Raw genomic sequence first — 20,952 nt, 5'->3', positions numbered from 1 at the left:
ATTTTTTATACTGATTTTTTTTTTTCCTACTAATAAAATAGAAGTGGCTTCTTACTTGGGTATGACTATGACAAAATAATTGGACCTGACTATGATAAAATAATTGGACCGAACCGATAACTATTGGTTCCCTATAAATGTTTGGTCCAGTCTAGTTTGATCTGAAAAAAATGAAAAACCTAAACCCAATACTGGACCAGACCAATTTACATCCCTCACAAAAAGCCACGAAGGCTCCCACAAGTTATGTTTGAGCCATGGCCTAGCTCTGATATTGAGTTTTAATGTAATAATGCCGAGGGTGGCTTCCACTATACAAAGAAAGAAATGGGATGGGTGATTGAGATTTAAGAAATCATAACCAACATTTGGAGGAGTACCAAACTGATTATCGATCCATTTAGATTTAGATTAAGATTAAATATAAATGGCTTGCCATTTCTCTTGGGAAAAGGAAACATTTAAAAATAAATAAATAAATGCTGAAAGCTGATTCTGTAGGGCATGAATCCACATGAAATACAGAGGCTTCATTTGGCAACTATGTTCAAATAAGCTATTTTGTATAAACCTTGGGTGTGGATAATTCAGAGATGTAACTAGAGCCACTATTGCACTATGAAGTTTAAAAGAATATAATCCTCTATCCCATTCGCCTAGGAGACTGTAACTGGCTTAAGAATGAATGTACTGTATAAACTTGAATACTTTATTTGAATAATTTCTACATAGGACGAGTATTCTATTTCCAACGTTTGCCTCGTATTTTTCTGCAATTTTCTGTATACACCTGCTTAGATTTGTGGATATAACTGTTAATGCCCTCATAAAGTTCACAAAACAGATCAGTAACACCCCTGTCAGATAGCACGGATACACCTTTCACGCTTATTCTTCAAACTTAAAAGGAATTTGGATGTATTTCCTGTCCTACTTGAAGCCATGAATTAGTTTCCTGCTCTACTTCATCCGCAGTCTCGTATCTCAGCAGAATCCCAAATAGAATCTTCCCCTGCCCCAATGTAAAGTTCAATGTTACGTGCGCTAAGAATAGAGAAAAAAAATCAAACAAGTATCAAAATTCAAATATCTATTCTGGCTGACCTTCACTCTCCTATATGATGCTAAAGTAGCCAAAGGCTCATTTGACTTCTGCATTTGTCCACCTTCATTAACAAGATTAATCATCTGGCAGCGGTTGCATCCACCCTGTGACTGCGAAAAAGAGGCAGGGATGACCAATGAAAAGCTTATGAATCTGAAAAGTGCACACTCTTCATATTCCTTCTGACAATCAAGTATATATGATTTTGAATACAATTATTTTTGGCTTCATAAGGTTCCTTGTACTCATTTTTTAAGATATAACGATATTATTAGCATTATGAGGTTTATAGCAACAAATAGTTTCCCATCAACAATATTTTTGTTCCCTTTTCCTGCTAGAAGAATTAAAAAATGAGGCCAAAACATTCACCACCAATAAAACTTGAAAAGCTTTATATCAACTTTTAATGATGTATGCAGCAAGTAAACACTACAAAATGTGAGCAAGATTGTGGAAATATACAAATAAATATTCAATAATGGTTGGAATGGATGCTACAAATTTATTACATTGCATGCAACAAGCATTGTATAAGTAAAATAAAAAATAAAAAAAATAAAAAAATAAAAAAGCATTGTGTAAGTGAAGAAGGTATGGAAAGATGAGATTACATCTTTAATGCTGAACAACATAACAAGGCTAAAGTTTCACTTATGACAGGAATTAGCCAACTCTTTGTTCTCTCTGTTAGAACACACTATGGTTATGGTTCAAAGTTACAAGAACTTACCGTAAAACAGTTGTCTCCAATTTTAAGAGTTCTCCATCCATCTTCGGCATATGGTTCACCTCCAGATATGACAAGATTGGGCCGAAATCTCATTGGGTTGACTTGAACTGCAACCCCAAGAGCACTGTTTTTCATGTCTGCAACCGTATGTATAACAATTCAAAAATATTTCTAAGCACCAAATGATACAAAAGTTCCAAATATAGAAAAAGTCCAGCTATGGAGAATTTTCTATGGCTCAAATTTTAGTACTCTCTTATACAGCTCAGTCTTATGAACAATTTCAGTGCATCAGGGGGTTACCGGATCCAGGATCAGACTTTGGCATGATACTTGTTGCAGTTATCTCACCCTCAAGAACGTGTTTTCTTCCTTTTCCTAGATTGCTCTTGATTAGGAGGGCTTCAGTGTTAGATCTTCTGGACAGCTCTAATGGTTCTTCTCAGTGGAATGTTTGTTTTCTCAGAGCTGCCTAGGATTGGGAAATTGGAGCTATTTCTGAGTTTTTCAGCTTGTTATACATTTTGAGCATTGTTAGCTTTGAGGTAGACAGGATGCTTTGTAGGCATAATGGAAATAAGTTCACTGTTCGATCATTCTACAAGTTTAGTCATATCAAAGCCATATTCTTTTTCCTTGGAAATGCATTTGGAGTAAGGTGCCTTCCAAATAGCTTTTTTCCGGCTGGACTGCCTCTCTTGGGAAAATCTTGACTGTGGAAAACTTGAGAAAGTGTGGACTTATTGATATATATTGGTGCTACATGTAAAAAAAGTAGTGAATTTGTGAATCATTTATTATCGCACTGCGTGGTGGCAAGGAGGGTGTTAGGACAAGATTGTTAGCAGGACTGGACTTGCATTGGCAATGCCTAGGAGGGTGGTGGATCTTTTTGCTTGTTGGAAAGATCTTCAAGGCAACCTCCATGTGGCTGCTGTATGGAGAATGATTCCTTTTATGTCTCCTGTGGTGCATTTGGCTTGAAAGGAATGACCGGAGTTTTGAAGATAGGGAGCGTTCTTTGGATGAACTTGGAAGTTTCTTTTTCCATACCTTACTTCTTTGGGCTTCTGTTATTGAATTCAATGAATCTAGTCTTTAAGCTTTTTGTATCATTTTTGGAACCTAACTTGTAACTAGGTGTTCTTTTTCATGTACTTCCCTGTGTACTTGGGCAATGCCTATTTACTTGACTTAATAAAATTTCAATTTACCTATAAAAAATATTTTCTGCTAATCCAACTTTTGCCTGATCTTGGCTCGGTCCTAACCAACTTTTAAAATACTTGATATAACTTCTAATCTATAGTAAGAGGTTTCATACTCTATAAAATTCAGGGTACGAGTTTTTCTAGATTGAATGACTAATGCAATACTTCCAAGGGAAGGTCCATATATTATATATCCTCAAGTAATTTCTAAGCATCCTAGGTGTGCCAAAAAAAGGAGCATTTTCAAAGAAAGCTAGAAGGTAACAGATTTAATTGACTCGTACAACAGTCAATACAATACAAATACATACTTGAGCTTATCCTGTCATTGAGGTCAGATACGCTCTCCTTGGATATTAATAAGAATTGTGCTTCATTGACAAAATTCAATCTGCTCTGGACATCTCTACGCATTCCCACACATCTGCTATTATTCAAGTAATAATTGGACATTGAACACCGCAACAGACAGCAAGGTTGACCAACTGCTTGGCTAAACCAAATATTTACTTCGTTGTTGTAACTCCGGCCTTCATATCTAACCAACACAACAATTTAATTGCAACTGTGAGAACTTAATATGATGAAGACAATGTATAAAAGGAATTGAATGCATGTTTTATACAATTTTCAGAAAAACCACTGTATTTAAAATAGGATTGTATGAATGTGTGAGACTTCAAATATATTTCAAAACAATCATAAAATTCAAAGGATCGTTTTTATATTTCATTTTAATTTTTTTTTGGTTTTAAAATGAGATAGGTAAAATCTAAGATTTCAACACGGGTAACCCTAATATGGTAAGGTGTGTAAATAGAAATATACTATTAGCAAGTTTCAGGACGGACAATAAACTGAAAACCTAGAACTTTATATGGCAACTCTGTCATTATGCACTTGCCATATTGCACATCAATGAACAAGGTTGTATGATTGAGAATTTCAAGAAATTATTTTCCCTACATCATTTGGATTTTTCAGTAGCCTCTAAAACTTGTAATGCCTCACTAAGTCCTACATTGGGTGGGAGAAATATGAGGAGAATGAGTATAATAAAAGTGCATTCTCTGGCCTTATAATGATTCCTAAGAGTACTAATCGGAACCATTACTAATCATTTTCAGGTATAAGCTCAGATGTGGCTGAGACTTTCCGTGGGTTGTTACAACTAGTATCAGAGTTGACCTTAGAGCTTCTTCTGGGTCATTACATTTGAAATCATAGCCACTTGGTCTACCATGTGATTTTGGAGCATTATGTAACATGGCCCTGACAAGGTCATCAGGAATTTCAGAGGAGTTTTTTTTTTTTTTTTTTTTTTTTAATAATATTAAATTGAAGGTTAAAAGGAAATTCAACTTTGTCCAGATTAGGAAACTAGTTCAGATGGCAAAGTTGCCAGATTAGGAAACTGGTTGGATTAGAAAAGTTTTTGGATCAGGAAAGTGCTTGGATTAAGAAACCCATGCTTGTCATAATTGCTTTTTAATTCAACTAGAAATAGGAAATATAACTAGCATGTATATCATATCTCACCTCTGGCCGTGTATATGAAAGTCTTCTCCAGTACTACCATTACATGTATTTGATTTAAAGTTAATCTGCAGTCTCTCTTTGCAACGTGGTGACTCTACAAACAGTATTCCTTGATGGAGGTCAATTGAAGTACTTATAAGGCACATTTCAGGAACCTAAAAAACCAAGTCATACAGATTAAAATTTAATCTGAAATATCGAGCAATGAGGAATTGAAATCTTTCAAGTAAATAATTATTAAATGTCAAACAACAATTACTTTTGATGGAATATCTAACAATGCGCAATGCGGGATGACAACCCTAATAGCATCATTCTATCCTACCCAGATTTTCCAGTTCAACATGTCAATAAAGATGAGATCTTTCATCTAAAACTAAGTCATTAATGTTCACCGACAAGCTTCAACGAGCACAAAAGGTGAAGGCCAGCCCATACATGAGGTCAAGTGCTACATAACTGAAATAAAAAACATGGCATACATGAGACAATCTTGTTCACAGAACTCGTGGACTTAGAATTCAGTGCATGACAGAAAACTGGGGAAATATACCATTTCTTTCTGTCAATTCAGTAGCTTGATGTAACAAAAATAATTAATAATAAGAATAATTGTGAGCAACACTTCGATAACCTCCAAATGCGCTGTCACTATCTACATATAAATTATGCTAATGATATAGATGCTAAATACATCTTTAGACACCTGGGGCCTGTTTGGATACTTAAAATATTTTAGTATATCTGTAAATAGTAGTGAAATGGTTTGAGTTAATATGTTTTATTGGGTTTTGGGAAAGGAAAGAGAAAAAGTTGAATAAAAATAATAGAAAGTTAAAAAATAGTTTAAATATTATTTTTAATATTATTTTTGTTTTGAAAAAAATGTAGTATTGTCTTTTGTGTTTTTTTTTTTTTTTTTTTTTGTGGGAGTTTGGGACAGTTGTAATGATTAGATAAAAATGTTGAAAATGTTTTGTGTTTGAGTGATATTTGGCAAGGAAATATATGATAATATCTGAGAATACTTGAGAACAATTGTTTGCCAAACCGACCCTTAGACCTCTTAAAATACATAGGTGGAGGTTTAAGCAAGTTAAGAACATGAGAATTTTCAGGTGCACGAGGCAAGGGCCTCCAGAAAATCCCCCTTATTTTGCAGCTGAATATAGTCCCCCATTGAATGGCTGTTTATGGTTCGATAGGAGGATAGTTTTGTCCACTCAGAAAGTGGTGTTGATGCCTCCACTAAACCAATAGCCAAAAAATAACTACGAAAAGAACCATAACAACAGCCAAAACTTGAAGATCCTTTTATTGGGACGATTACCGGGTAACTAACCCCTGCTTTTTTGTGCATTTTCCTCTCAATCCCCCTCTCCTCACAAGACCACACCACAAGTGGTATTTCACTCTCTTAACTCCATTGTAAAAATCTCAATACAATTTGATGGTATTGTTCTTCAAGACCTATTAAAATGTCCAATTTTCCCCCACCTGTAATCTAAAACATATATAATTTATAAGTACGCGTCTTTTGATTTTTCACTTCAATTAAATTATAAAGAAACTTCAGCTCGTTCTATAAAAGAACATTGAATTAGTTTATTCCGTTATACTTAAGTTTGAATATTCTGTGTGAACAGCCTATAGTTACGAACTGGTGTCTTAATTCACTCAGGTGATAACTTTCTATCATGTCATTCCTGGCCCAGGGGGGCAATACAAGGACTAGGCACCTCAAGGTCACCAATCGCCTTTGATATTGCTTGTTTGAAACTAGCTATATATAAAACCATATACCCACTAAAAGATAAAAAAAATTACCTTCTTCTGTGTAAGAATATCACCAGTTAAGCTTTTAAGAAGCCATTCACGATCATATTGCAGACCTGCTCAAAATTCACAGATGTACAGCTGAAAATATTGCTCAAACTAATTGCATAGTAACTTAACAACAGTAATGGATACCAAAGCCAAAATGCTCATTTCAAACCATGAAACACAGAAATGGTATGCCCATTGATATATGAATGCTAAAGGATTAAGATAGAGATATACATTACATTTTTACCTTTATGGCATAAACATGATAAAAATATGCATAAACATACATGTACACAGTAACACACACACACAAACATAGACAAACAAAAAAACAGCTGCATCAAATCCTCAAATATAATTTTTTTTTTTTTTTAAATATATAAGCTCTCAATTTTTAGGCCTCGTTTGGTTACACAGCTCAGATGAGATGAGATGTTTTGTTGAAAGTCGAATAAAATATTGTTATAATATAATTTTTTAATATTAATTTTGTTTTGGGATTTGAAAAAGTTGAATTGTTTATTATATTTTATATGGAGATTTGAAAAAGTTGTAATGATAAGATGAGATAGTTTAGGTTTGGGTAAACAAACGAGGTTGTAGATAAATAAAGCAAGGAACTATTCATTAAAAAAAGGTATCAACACTGAAAGTGTCAAATACGTCTTAAACCCCCTATTACACACATCCACACTTTACATAGAGGAAATACTTCACACAAATAGAAGTCTGTCAAATAAGTGCTGGATACATTTACAAAAAGAAATGAAAAGAGAATTAGTATTTGGAATTTTCAAAAAACTAATACCTATTTACACAAATACCAGTGTATCAGACGCGTATACATACTAAAGATTTCAAAGAACTGAAATACCACACCCTGAAATAGATTGGGAAGAGATTGGTGGTCTTATAATTAATTATAGTTTGGTTTTAAAATAAGATCAATCTGACTGTATAAATCTGCTAGGACAGTGTTTCTTTACTACAACATTCCATTCTTATTCAGTCCAAGATTAGGAGCTCTGGAAAGATTTGAAAGCCATTCTCTTTTGTCACTTTTAATGGTGGTATTCTCAAAGTTGGAGGTTAAAGAAGATATAGTCCAGTTCTATGAGGAGTTCAAGGAATCCCATTTTCTTCATTGAGTCCGAAGACAGTGGCTGGTTGAAGTGGACAGCTGAGGAAATGAAGTACCTGAGGGTACTGAAGGAAATGAATGGGAAAACAGCTCCCTCAGGGTGGTTCTCATAAAGGATTTTCTTCTTGCTCGAGTCGGTGAAAGAGGATGCTATGAACTATAACAAATATGGATCTAAAATGTTGAATACCAGAAATAAAAGGTGAGTACTGCAACTGTATAAATGCATAATATTTCACTACACAACCTGTATGATGCACAATTTGCAGAAAATTTATACTGCCTGATTATCATCAAATTCCAAAGTGATGTGTGAGCATTAAAAGACTTCACAGTTAGCAGTGACAAATGGATAGAAATTAATGTAAATGATATACAAGTTAGCAATAAAATCAAATATGTCATTTCCCCTTAATGCATAGCTCCCATTTGTAAAACCTATGTTATCCCCAAGTTGTTCATTGAGGTATAAAAACCCATGGTACTCAACAAGTGGCTTTACCATACATGAAAAAATAAGTAAATGATATCCCATCAGTCAAACTTAGTATTAATATGAAGAAATCAATGGTGTATCGCACATAAATCAACAAAGGAAGAATTCTTATAGTGTCTAGTACCAGTGCTGCTCAGAGGCCAACTTGCTGCACTGAATCCTGCACATGATTTTATTGGGTAGATGGTAATGGACTTGAGGAAGACACCACCAGCTAAGAGTTTTCTAGGACCTGAAATTTATAATGCAGATGTCAGAAACACTGGATGATGCATTAAGTAGCATGGTGTTTCTGTCCATTAGAATCAACAGTAAGTGCCCATTTGGATTTGATTTTGGGGGCACTTACAAAGTGCTTTTAATAGCCTAAAAGTTCTTTTAAAGAAAAAATGTATGCTTGATAAATTCATAAAAAGTGATTTAAGCAACTAAAAAAGTCCACTTTTTTAAAAGCACCAAATTGAAGCTTTTGTTGAAAAGCTCCTAGAGATAACACTAAATTTTTGAAAAACTGCCACAATTAACTTTAAAAGCGCTTTTAGGTACATGTTTACCAAACAGTAAACAGCTTTTAAAGCAAATCTCTACAATGAAAAACTCTAATATAGAAAGCTCTGTTTCCTACTGCAATCCCAAACAGGCACTAAGAGTATTAAAAAAAAAAAAGCTGCATTGCTTGCTTATGCATCAGTTATATAAATACCATTGGCAGAAATAAGAAATAAAATGGTGAGAAGGAATAAGTAGTGCAAAATTGATGACAGCACCAACAACTAACAAAGACGAGGATTTTCATTAAAACAAAGTATAAATCAGGGACACAAACAAAGCTGTAGTCCCCGCCCCTTAATATTAGTACTTATTATAGCCCAAGAAGTAAAATTTGAAAAGCCAAAGGGTCAACATGTCAGGTTTGAAAAACCCAATGTAAAACTTTCTATTTCTTAAATTACCCCTTTGACGGGAAAATCTTCAAATTTTCTGCAACCAAATCACTAAATGACTTTTCAAAGTTTTTTTTAATTTTTTTTTAACTGGCACCAGGTGTCCAAGAACAAAGTCTCAACTAATATCTCAGGAAGCTACACTTGTGTATCAATATTGTGGACACATAAGTCAAATAAACACTAGATTTTACTAGAAGATATTAAAAGTGAATTTTATTTGGATGTGAGCAAAAAGTATGCTTGAGTGAGCAATCATTTGTACTTATGTAATAGAAAAGTACATAACATGTGATAAATACATAAGCCAAAAATGACTCCAAGTTCTTAATATGAAAATGTGTGCCCATGCTACCCAACAATTGGCTATCACCTCATTTGCTTTTTGATACCTAAGGTAAATTTTATTAAGCTCTTTAAATATCACCTCATTTCTTTTTATACGGTAAATTTTATTTTATTTTTTTATTTATGATTTTTTATTTTATATGGTAAATTTTATTAAAGAACGTGTTATCTCCATACAGAGGATATTCATACAGAGGAAATATCCATAAGAGCCACCAAACTAGCAGAAGGAGAAAAGTGATAAAATTTCTTGAAAAGTAGAAATATAAAATGTAGCACTAAACTGGACCACAATCCAATGAAAAAGGCTGTCAAGAAAGACAGATTGAGCTCCGCAGCAATTTCTCATACTCCTCGAAACTGTGGTCATTTCTTTTTACTCCACAGACACGACAACAAGTATGACAGGGTCATCCTCGACAGTAGTGCACATTGATGGCTACCAAACTACCATTTGCAACATGTAATAGATTCATAATGTGAGACAACATAACCCAATCTATCCCAAAGAGGCCAAAACCATGTTCCATAGAAGGTACCAACCTCACAGTATAGAAGAAGGTGATCCACTGATTCCCCACTCTTCCTATACATGTAACACCGTTTGTCCGTTATTACACCCAACTTCCTCAAATTTTTCAAGGTAAGAATGTTCCCTAAAGCCAATGTCTAAGATAAGAAAGTAACTCTAGGAGGCTTATTTTTCTCAATTAGCTTCCAAGGGAAAGGAGCATTGTTTTGTATTCTATACCATTCCAGCCGGAATTTTCTGTTATGTTCTGACAGGAATTTCCCATTCTGTTCTGGCTGGAATTTTCCATTCCAATGTAGTAACCGGTCCACTATACCTACTTGTTCCATTTCCCTCTAGATTCCAGTCCGTTTTGGCCTATTCTGGTCATTCCGGCCGGAATTTGCATTCCATTATGGATGACAATTGTGAAAATTTTGAATCAGGATGGCATTTTTGTAATTTTGAAATCCAAATGGCAATTCTATAAATTATTAATTTGACAGCATTTCTATATTGTTAAATTTTTGTAACTTTAAGTATGTCCCCTCATTCTCTCTCTCTCTCTCTCTCATCCCATTATTTTAATACTTTCTTAGCTCTTTTATTTTTTATATTTGTCTTTGCTTCTTTTGTGTGTCTCAACTCCAGTTTGTGGTTTTTTTATTTTTATTTTTTATTTTTTATAATTTTATCTTTTAACACCAAAATCTTTACATTCCCTTTTTATAGATTTAATTTCTATTCCTTTTATAAATTTTCAATTCTTATATATAAATACATGCATGATACACATACACGTGTATATATATATATATTTATAAACAAAGATAATTCTGAAATGGTACACTGGAACGTACTGCTATTGAAATATTCCATTCTAGTGCCTAAACTAGAATGATCACCAGAATAGAATTCAAAACTTTGGAAAGAAGCGTTGTTATGAATAGAAAACAAATTGTAAAATGACTTTGCTCCGAATACTCATTTTCTAGATGGGCCCTAAACCATTATATTTTTGCCATTACTTCCTACCCTACCCAAATACTACCTGGTCAAAGAAAGATAAGAAGACATCTACCTCTAGGTCAATAGCCTTCCTGACAGAAGATACACACCCGTAAGTAGAGCTATGCAGTGGATGACAATGATCCATCACATAAGACTCCTTATTACAAGTGATCTTCAATAACTTAAGGAATGTACTTCTTAAAGATTGACCACCATACCACACATCATTCCAAAACGAGTCTGGAAGCCCTAACCATTGAATTATCAAGTAAAGTGGAAGAAATCCCCTTACCTGTACCCATCAAAGATCATCCCATACCTAGTGTCTACACCGGCTAGAGGCTCTCTTTCTCACAGGTATATCACCTTTGTAATAGCTCTTTTAAAGAAAATTGAGTTTCTCACTCACAACCCATCTTCGGCAGCTGGCAAACACACCTTTGGCCACTTCACAAGATGGAACTTATGCTCCTCTACATAAGAAATGAAATCTTATGCTCTCACATGCTATAGAAAGGCAAACTGGAGTGTGCTCTTAATCAACATACTTCTACTACATCTACATAAATATCCAGCCAACTAGACTATAATACCTTGGCTTGAGATAAGAAGTTGTGAACGGGATCCTACATTGCATGGTAGGGTGTTTTTACCCTTTATAATGGTTTCAAGAGGCTTCAATTGTAACATGGATTAGTCTTTAAAAGTATATGCCTAAATATGGATTGGGCTTCTCTTAGGTCACTAGAAATGGTATCAGAGCAATCCCAGTCAAAAGGGTGGGACTTGAGCATGCCACCTAGACCTCGAATGAAGTCCAGGCAGTGGCGATAGAATCCTACATTGCTTGGGAGATAGAAATTTGTTCCGTTTATAATGATTTCAAAGGCTCCAATAGAAACATTTGCTAGTTCTTTTAGATTGTAAGCCTAGATGTAACTTGAGTTTAACTTGGGTTATTACAAAGACAATGCTTCATCTTCTCAATAATACCATCCCAAGGGGCTTTGACTTTAAAGGGAGCTCTTAGGGGAAGGCTAAGATAGGTCATGGGTAAAGTAGAAACCTTACCCCCAAGGACATTGTAACATCCAATCCCAAAAGTATGATTTATTATTATTATTATTATTCATATTATTTTTGGGTAGTAATTTGGTTTTGAATAGGATTCATCTTGATAACTATAAGTCCCTTTTTATTCTGTGTTTGATTTTCCTAATCAGAAAACTATTTATTCAAACACTTCAAAACTCTCATCCTTTCAGTTTTTCTTTCCTCGTGGGAGTAGTTCTCCGAAGTTTAGTTGAATTCAAACTCTCAACTCTATACCTTATCCAATTTATCCTCAAGACTCATGGCATCTCCCTCTTCCTCACTATAAAAGAAAAATCCCTCAGGACCTTCAGTTTTAAACACAAGAAAATCCAGTTGACACATAGAGAAACTTACTTGTGCAGCTCCCTCATTTTTCCAGCCACCGCCAACCATTTTCAGTAAGTTCCTGGCAGGATCTCTCTCTCTCTCTTGCCTCGCACCATTACTTTTCATCTGCTGTATTCTCACTGATATCACATGCTGCCTTTTACTTTCATCTGTTTTTTTCCAGCCTTTGGAGTTCTACAAACTGACTGGAAAAAATTAAGCCCAACGCCCACTTCCTTAAACACATAATTTATTTCTAGAACTCCAAAGGCTGGAAAAACATGGGGTCTCCTTTTATGGTTTATTTCTGTTTTTCTCAAAATATCCATGTTGTTTTGAGTTAATTCCAAAAATACCCCATGAGTGTTTGTCTTGTAGCACCAAACCTTATCTTTTAACTGCAGTAAGAAGTCTCTAGATCTCATTGATGGTGAAGTTCCTTTTGTGCCCATGAAACTTTGCTGTTGAGTTTCCAAAAAGCCAATTATACTTCCAGCTTTTTAAGGGTATATGACTTAATGGGATTTAAAGGTGTTTTTATTTACATGGGCTTTGCTTTATGGCTGGAGTTAATTTTAAACTTGGGCTGTGTCTGTTTTAAATTGGGCTTGATTCTAGTATATTTCAGAATTATATCTTAATAGTTAAGTGAGTTGATTTCTTGTGGGCTTGATTATTTTAATGGGCTGGTTGTATTTACAGAAACTGTTCTAGTAACTTTAAATGGTTTTTTTTTTTTTAAGGGCTTTTAAGCATATTTTAAAGTATTCTTTTATTTTGTTTCAGCTTATTATCTTAGTTAATATTCCAATTGACCTTTAACTAACTTTTATAAAATTATTAAGATATATGTTTACACAGAATATTAAGTATTATGCTATGAGTTTTGGAATTATATTATTTTATGTAATCTGTTTATATTTGAATATTTATTAAATTATCCTTTTGGTATTATATTTAAGTATTTAGAATGCTACAACACATTCTTCTAGAAAAGTTCGTAATGATTAGTGCCTCGTATAGGTTACGAGCTACAACATGAGATTGTGAAAGCAGCGCTAAGAGGTAATTAGTATGATCATATAATTGCATGTGTACTGTAAATTTTCTAATGGTGTATGGAAATATGATGGTTGTCTAAGCTAGGCTACAAGCTAAGTTAAGGTTAGATTTCCTTCATGATCTTTGATGAATTATGACATTATGCTTGTATGAATGATTGTTGTTTGATGGAGTAAATAATTCTAAAATCATATGGAAGCCATGAGATGTTCATTAAGTATGCCATGTAATAAAGTAGCTAGATTATGTATGCCATGCTCATGTAGTAACTAGATCATGTATGCTATGTTCATGTAGTGATTAGATCATATATGCTATGTAATGTCATTTAGATCAAGCATGTTATGTAAAGTTCATATAGATCTCAGATAATGTATGCCATGGAATGTTTATGTTTAGATCATATTGTGCCATGTACAAGAATATGCCATGTTATGCCATGCCATGTATAAGGATATGCTATGTTATGCTATGCCATTTACAAGTATACGCCATGCTAGAAAAGTTGATGATATTAAATAAGATCTCATGCATTAAGAAAGATAAGATATTAAGAGTGACACGGACCTAAGCGTGGTTCACCATATGTTAAGTGAAACACGGACCTAAGTGTGGTTCACTTCAAATTAGGTTAAGTGAAATACGGACCTAAGCGTGTTTCATTTCAAGTTACGTTAAGGATGACACGGACCTAAGCGTGTTCATCACAAGTTATGTTAAGGATGACACTGTTCATCACAAGTTATGTTAAGGGTGACACGGACCTAAGCGTATTCACCACAAGTTATGTTATGCGGTGCCATGGACTCAAGCGTGGTTCACCTTATGTAAAGTGAAACATGGACTCAAGTGTGTTTCATTCCATGTCATGACAAGTTATGGGGTGTCACGGACTCAAGTGTGGTTCACCATATAATAAGTGAAAGACAAGATAACTAAGTAAATTATGCATTTACGTTTATATATTCGCCATGATTATGTATGTTTCCGCTCATGTTGATGATGAATAGACATGCTATGAGAATCTGTGGATGATAAATGTTTGTTTGAAGAGTCTTTCAAAAATTAAGTCTTGTTAACTTATATTTTACGGTATGATGTACTATTTACTGAGTATTCGACTCATTTTTGTTTGTTTGTTTGTTTGTTTGTTCTCTTCTATGTTTAAATGTCACAGATGTTGGTTATAAGGACGTAAAGCCGGAGGACTAGGAGTAGACCTAGTGCAAGGACTTAGTTCTTTTATGTTTTTGGATAAAAAGTCATGCGTAGGGTTAGTTTATGTTTTTATTTTACATTTTCAGTTTTAAGTTTTCAACTAAACAGTTATGTTCAATTTAGTTAATGTTTTCAATAAATGCGGTATTTCAGGATATGAATCTCTTTACCGGGAAATATGTTATGTACGTTAGTAATATCTCTAATCTACAGGAACGGGGTGTTACAGACATCTACTAAACTAGCGACATTCTCAACTCTAGCAATCAGAAGCAATTCTAACATGGCCACGTTCATGTTCAAACCAGATACTACTTTAAAGCATAAGAATAAATGGCACAAGAAGCAGAAGTGGTCATTGTTGGCCTCACAATAGACAAAAATGTCATCTGCAAACAATAGATGAGAGATTCTAACGCTGTTCCATTCTTGGATCCTATTGAAAAGCCCAATAAGAGATCCTTGTGCACCATAGCAGTAATGACTTGGATACGGTGCTAGCCTACAAAATTTTTATATGACTTGTAGCTGTTTACTTGCACTTGGCAGCCCAAGACTTCATACCATGATTTGTGATGTTAACTATGTGGGCCAAAAACATCACTACAAGGGGTTAAAAATAGCAATTTTTCAGTTCCATCATCAATGTCAACATCGTGTTAATCCTATTTGGCACCATCCTCTATTGACAATCCAGTAGACCAAGGACTAGCAATAATCTTATCAAACCCTTGATGTTTGTAGTATCCATTCAAATAGGTTGCCTATGATTTTGTTCTCCCCTTTCAAGCAATAGGTCAATCCGCTTCAATATTTCTATCTCAGTTCTATATTTGAGAGAGACAACAATTGATCTCTCTCCATCTCAGTTATATATTTGTGCATCTCACCACAATTTATGATCACCTATATTTCAGTTTGTGTTACTAGTAATGTTGAAGTGTAATTGTCACTTTCAGGAACCAAAACACTCATAATGCCATCGAGTTCTATGCACATCCTAAAAGATGCTTCATCCCAGTTAAGAAGTTTGGCAGAAGAAGCTCGAATCTAGAATATTTTTTATGTATCGTCTAGGGGGAATAAGCATGACAGGAATGGCCATAAAACCTACATACCATTTTTTATCTTTGTAAGAGAGCCCATAGTGTGACAATTTAATTATAACTCATAAACAATTAAAAGAACACTAGAACTTTGATGGAGAGAAGGGTTTGGATCTGAACTAAATTTCAATTCAAAATGAGCAGAGCATGAAGCAGCACAAAAAGGCAACCTTCATTTAGAAAGGAGCTGGGCCTCTCTCTCAAGTGGTACCTTCCAATTTGATTTGGCAATGACACAAAGGAAGTTCTCACAAAATCAATAAATTTCTGCATAATAAAACAGAAGGGGAATAAGACTCAAAAGAAAGTCTCAACAAAATATAGGAAAAATTTATGATTTATACCAGTAGCCACATCCATAATAAGTAAGCCATCTGTTGAAATTTCAAAGAAACACTCCTCCATCAAATGAAAGGAATGAAGAGCATGAGAGTTTTTTCTTCTTAAAAATTTGATTCAGAATAGAGAAATCTACCTTGGCATCTTCATATGTTGACATATAACCAAAGGACACTCTTACAGCTCCTGCCGGTTTTCCGTTAACCACGTCATAGTCATCCCAGCAAACATGGCCAGCCTACACTCGAAAGCCCAATCATTAACGACATATCACAAACTTTCAACAAGCCGAGATATGCAATGGAGTCGTTAATGCATGAAGATAGGAAGTATTAGCCAAAAATGGAAAAATAACAAACAATACCTCAATATTTGAAAGAAGATCTGAGTGAGACAAGCCAAGATATTTTGCACATGCTCCAGGATTGCAAAAACATCCTGTCTACATACAAAAGCATGCAAAAAGATACCAATCAAATTTCTCTTAAAATATGAGAATTTAAATCACTTGTTTCGGTTTGGTCCAGCCATATTACCAAGAAATAGATGAATATTAGTATAACGTCCATTATACATTCAAACTTGTTAGCCATACAAACACATAAAAACATAACCCAATGTATAATCAACATCAATATTTAGGGGCAGTGGAAATGTCCATCAGACTATGCTTAAGGCTTGACAACATGAAGCAACAAAAGAAAAGGATTTTAAAAGTTGTATTAGAACCAATTATTTGGTGAGCATACTCTGATGCAAGAAAAGAATAATAAAAGTAAAAAAATAAAACATGATAGCAATGCTATGAAAGTTAAAAAAAGAAATAAAGAAGACATCAACGGACAGAAATAGGCATATATGAAATGCGAAATTCATGGAACGACTACAAAAAGCTTGCACACCGCCACTGGTATGTGCAAGAAATTATATAACAAATAAATAAAGAGCCAAAGTCAACATGCTACGTGGATTGGTGGAAATTAGTGAGAATAAAATTATTAGTAGAACAATCAATAAATCTAGAGTACTTCTGAGAAATATATCAGAATAAAAACTACAGATCACACTAGCCTTCTTTCATTCATCTAGGACTGCTCAGCCTTCTTGCTCTCTTCCTATTTCTCTCTTGAAGTTGAATAAATATATAGATCATTTCTAGCCTTTTTTTTTTTTTTTTTTGCAGGCAACAATCATCCTGCAGCTCAAATTTCATCAGATTCTATTGCTCAGTTGTTTCCAAAGAGAGAGAGAGAGAGAGAGAGAGAGTTTGATTAGACCTATACACCTCTGGGTAATAGACATGGATGTGGCATGGGTATGTGCTGCCAAATATATAGAAAGGGTCGTAGTACCCAAGGCATTGGGGTGAGATGGTCAAATTTGTAGGGATTTAGGGCAGATTTGGGGCATGGGATGAGACAAAATTCTCATTTATTCTCAAGTTATCTCATCTCATCTTATTCTCAAACATAATTCAAATACAAAATTTTCAAGTAATCATTACAACTTTTTTAAACTTCCAAATAAAAAATAAAAAATAATTCCAACTTTTTCAAATCCCCAAATAAAAAAAATATTATAAAACTATATTTTTACAATATTTTTACTTTCTAATATTTTTTATTCAACTTTTTCTCTCTCCTTTCCCAAAACCCAAACAATACTCAACTCAAACTATCTCACTACCATTCACAAATTATCTTACTATACTATTCACAATATTTTTCATCTCATCTCATTCCCCAAACCTGCCCTAATCTAATTAGGAACACGAATCTACCATGAAAGAACCTTCATTGAATCTTATATTGCTCATATGACAACCTGGGGGAAGCCAAGTGTTCTTTCCCACTCAATGTTGCGCACCTGGGTGAAAGAGAAATAGCATGGTATGTCAGATCACAGATGGAGGTTCCATTGAAACCAGCTAAGCAGTTTATGGTTTGAGAGAGTAAAGCCACATGAAATTTGGCAAAACTATTAAACTTGTAAATTTCAAGAAGTCTAAATAAACCAGCTGATGTCAGACTAGTCCTAAACCACAGTATCCACAACATAAAATAGCAGCTACTCAAAAAAAAAATCAACTATATAGGTTTTGCAACAAAAATTTAATGCATATTCCCACTCTTAACGGAGAAAAAAACACCAAATTAGCAATTCAGTAAGCAGAAAAATTCATCCATGCAAATTAAATAACTAAAATAATAATAATAAAATCATTGATGCAAGCATTGCTTGTCAGCTTGATTTATCAATGTAAAATAATTACCCGTAACTGAATTTGAGATAAGGATGCCAGTTTTTCCACTTCACGGTATCCAAACCAAGAATTATCTGGCCTTCTTAAGTTGAATGAAATAATAGGACCCCAACCATGACATACCACCTAACAGAGAAATTGCGAAACTCATGTAAGGCACAAACTAATTTATGAAAATGCAGGTATCATCATAACTACTTGACTCCTCCAAAGGCAAATATTCCAAACTAATCACTTTATACAAGCAATATCATTTGAGTCCACATTTGGACTGGATGTGGTGTAAAGTGCGACTTTACACCACTAAATGGGAGGTTGACATGATTTAAAAACAGTGTTTCATAGGACTACAGTGCAAAAGTACTAAACAGATCTATTGTCTTCTTCGATCAGTTGTATCCATCTGCTTTGTTCAGAAACAAACACGAAAAAATCATCTGATCTGCTGTAGGTTAATGCCAGTTCCTGTGCTCAGGATTTGTGACATATGGAGAGAGTTTTTTTGTTCTCTCTCTCTCTCTCTCTCTCTCTCTCTCTCTCTCTCTCTCTTTCTTTTTTTATTTTTTATTTTTTTATTTATTTTTATTTTTTTAAATAATTTTAAGCAGCAGATTAAATCTCTGCAGGGCTGGAGAGTGTGTGTTTAATTTTGAGCGAGTTTGATCTCTGGAGGTGGCTGTCAGCTGGAGAGGAATGGCGGTGATCTATAATTTAAAAAACATACAGATGGCTTGGTGTGTTTTTCATGGTAGAGATGGACATAGGGCTGGAGTTGCTGGTTCAAAAATAACCTTTGGAGACTAAGCGACATCTGGTTGCACAACTGAAACAACCCAATAAGAACAACTTGAGTATCCCACTAATGTTTACCTAAGAAATTGGGAAAAAAAGAAAAAAGAAGGAAAGAAAGAACAGAAGTTGTGCACCAGAAATCAGTGGTGGTAGATATTCTTTTTGTAGATACTGTCATGAAAGATATTGAATGGGGGTGAAGGTGGCTGTAACACCCCGATCCCTAGGTTTAATAATAAAGTCACTTTTAGAAATTCTCGAGAAAGCCAAAGTGCTACTACTAAACCTTGACTTAAAAATATTTTCTTATGCTTGTACCAGATACAAAGATTCCTTAAAATAAATAGAGTTATTTTGAATTAAAATATTGAAATCATAAACGAGAGAGTTTGCGGAAGTATTTATTAAAATTTCTCAAAGTCTGTGTCATAAAAATCATAACTTAAAATCTAACTTAAAATTATGTACATGATCCAGGCCACTATCACGCCTCCCTAGACTAAGTCCCATCTTGCAGCTCTATCGTCCTAATTATCCTGAATTGGGGTGATTTAAAAACATAAAAATAAACTAAAATGAGTCAATGATTCAGTAAGAAACTCATCATAACGTAAAATACTTAACATAAGGTTGTTTCAAAAACCATTTAATGCTGAGAACTTAAAATCATGTTTGATCATGCTGATGCTTATGCCATGCATATGACTTATTTATCTGAATTAACTGTCTGGTTTGATTTATTTGACTTATTTGACTTATCTTGTTGGCCAACACACTTAACCCTGTGTGCAAGGTTGTGCACTAACTCCCCCTGTTGCAACAAAGGAAGCCGACTGTGTAGTACCCTAGCGTACTACGTTGGACCACGCTTGAGTCTGTGGCTTGCATGCCCACCCTAAAACTGCATTGGTACCATGCATCTAAATGACCATTTGATTAACTGTTATAAGCTTATCTTACACTTGATCTTATGAAAGCTTACGTGTCTTATGCAAGGTGAGATGCATAATATATATAACTATACCATGCAGAATGAAACATGATGATTGACATGCTTATAAATATCATGACATGTGCGGTATGTAAATACTGGCTTTGAAGGAATTGGCTTTAGTAATAATATATATATATATATATATATAACTAGCTAATGTATGCTAATCCTAATTTATGATTAAGCTACTTACGTTGTAGTATTGCTTCTTAAAATTTCTGACACAATCAATCACGGTGCTGGACTGGGAGGTTTACTGGTTCTTTTTTTTTTTTTTTTTTTTTTTTTCAAAATAACATGGGGTAGGGAGATATTTATAGAGAGATTGGGGAAAGGGTGATGACCAGTTTGAGTTGGACTCAGTTAAAGAGTTTTAATGTAAGGATGACTTGTATATTTATAAAAAAAAAAAATGTCAGCATGACTTGTAGAGTGGTATCTTTGTTGGAATAGGATGTCAATAACTTCGAGTTTGAGTTGGACTCAGTCACGATCATTCAAGAAGAGAATTTGAATTTAAAAACATGATCTAGTAGTTCATTCAATGTAAGATTGGGAGTGCTTGAGGCTGTGTAGCCAACTTTATCAATGATGAGTTTAATTTGAAATAAATATCTAATAACCAATTGTTAAATTCTAAAAGGCGTCTAATTCATTTAATAAATAATAAATGGGATTTAACCTAGTTATTGAGCCTAATTAAAACATCTAATCAACCTTAATAATTTATCGCTTGTGAGCTTATCCAATATGGTCCATTAAATATAATTTAGGCCCAAAAAAAATTATTAATATTCCAACTTTAGACTTATTGGGCCGGGTCATTATAGTGGCACTGCACATAGCATGGTGTTAAGTTTTACCATTAAAAAGCTAAAATGAAGGGACAT

The 20,952-nt window shown here is 34.2% G+C and overlaps 1 protein-coding gene across 9 annotated transcripts in view; it reads right to left on the bottom strand.

Annotated features, from left to right (window-relative positions):
• Nucleotides 1-505: 505 nt before the first annotated feature.
• Nucleotides 506-20,952, bottom strand: part of LOC122280794 (molybdenum cofactor sulfurase) — a 59,382-nt gene continuing 38,935 nt past the window's right edge. For 3 of the 9 annotated variants that reach the window (XM_043091821.1, XM_043091826.1, XM_043091830.1), the window contains 13 exons: nt 18,286-18,402; nt 17,838-17,879; nt 16,378-16,455; nt 16,150-16,251; nt 16,019-16,048; nt 15,845-15,941; nt 8,177-8,284; nt 6,416-6,480; nt 4,589-4,743; nt 3,361-3,587; nt 1,839-1,975; nt 1,105-1,215; nt 506-1,012 (listed from right to left, as the gene is read on the bottom strand). In XM_043091821.1, the coding sequence (XP_042947755.1) occupies nt 902-1,012; nt 1,105-1,215; nt 1,839-1,975; nt 3,361-3,587; nt 4,589-4,743; nt 6,416-6,480; nt 8,177-8,284; nt 15,845-15,941; nt 16,019-16,048; nt 16,150-16,251; nt 16,378-16,455; nt 17,838-17,879; nt 18,286-18,402 (1,380 nt within the window). In that variant the 3' untranslated portion in view covers nt 506-901. The remainder of the gene's footprint in view (nt 1,013-1,104; nt 1,216-1,838; nt 1,976-3,360; nt 3,588-4,588; nt 4,744-6,415; nt 6,481-8,176; nt 8,285-15,844; nt 15,942-16,018; nt 16,049-16,149; nt 16,252-16,377; nt 16,456-17,837; nt 17,880-18,285; nt 18,403-20,952) is intronic. The other 6 variants (XM_043091824.1, XM_043091827.1, XM_043091825.1 and 3 more) reach the window with 4 other exon arrangements.

This window comes from Carya illinoinensis, chromosome 11 (assembly GCF_018687715.1).
Source record: "Carya illinoinensis cultivar Pawnee chromosome 11, C.illinoinensisPawnee_v1, whole genome shotgun sequence".
Taxonomy (NCBI): domain Eukaryota; kingdom Viridiplantae; phylum Streptophyta; class Magnoliopsida; order Fagales; family Juglandaceae; genus Carya; species Carya illinoinensis.
Note: the sequence above shows the minus strand (reverse complement) of the source record. Positions and strands in the feature narration are given on the sequence as shown.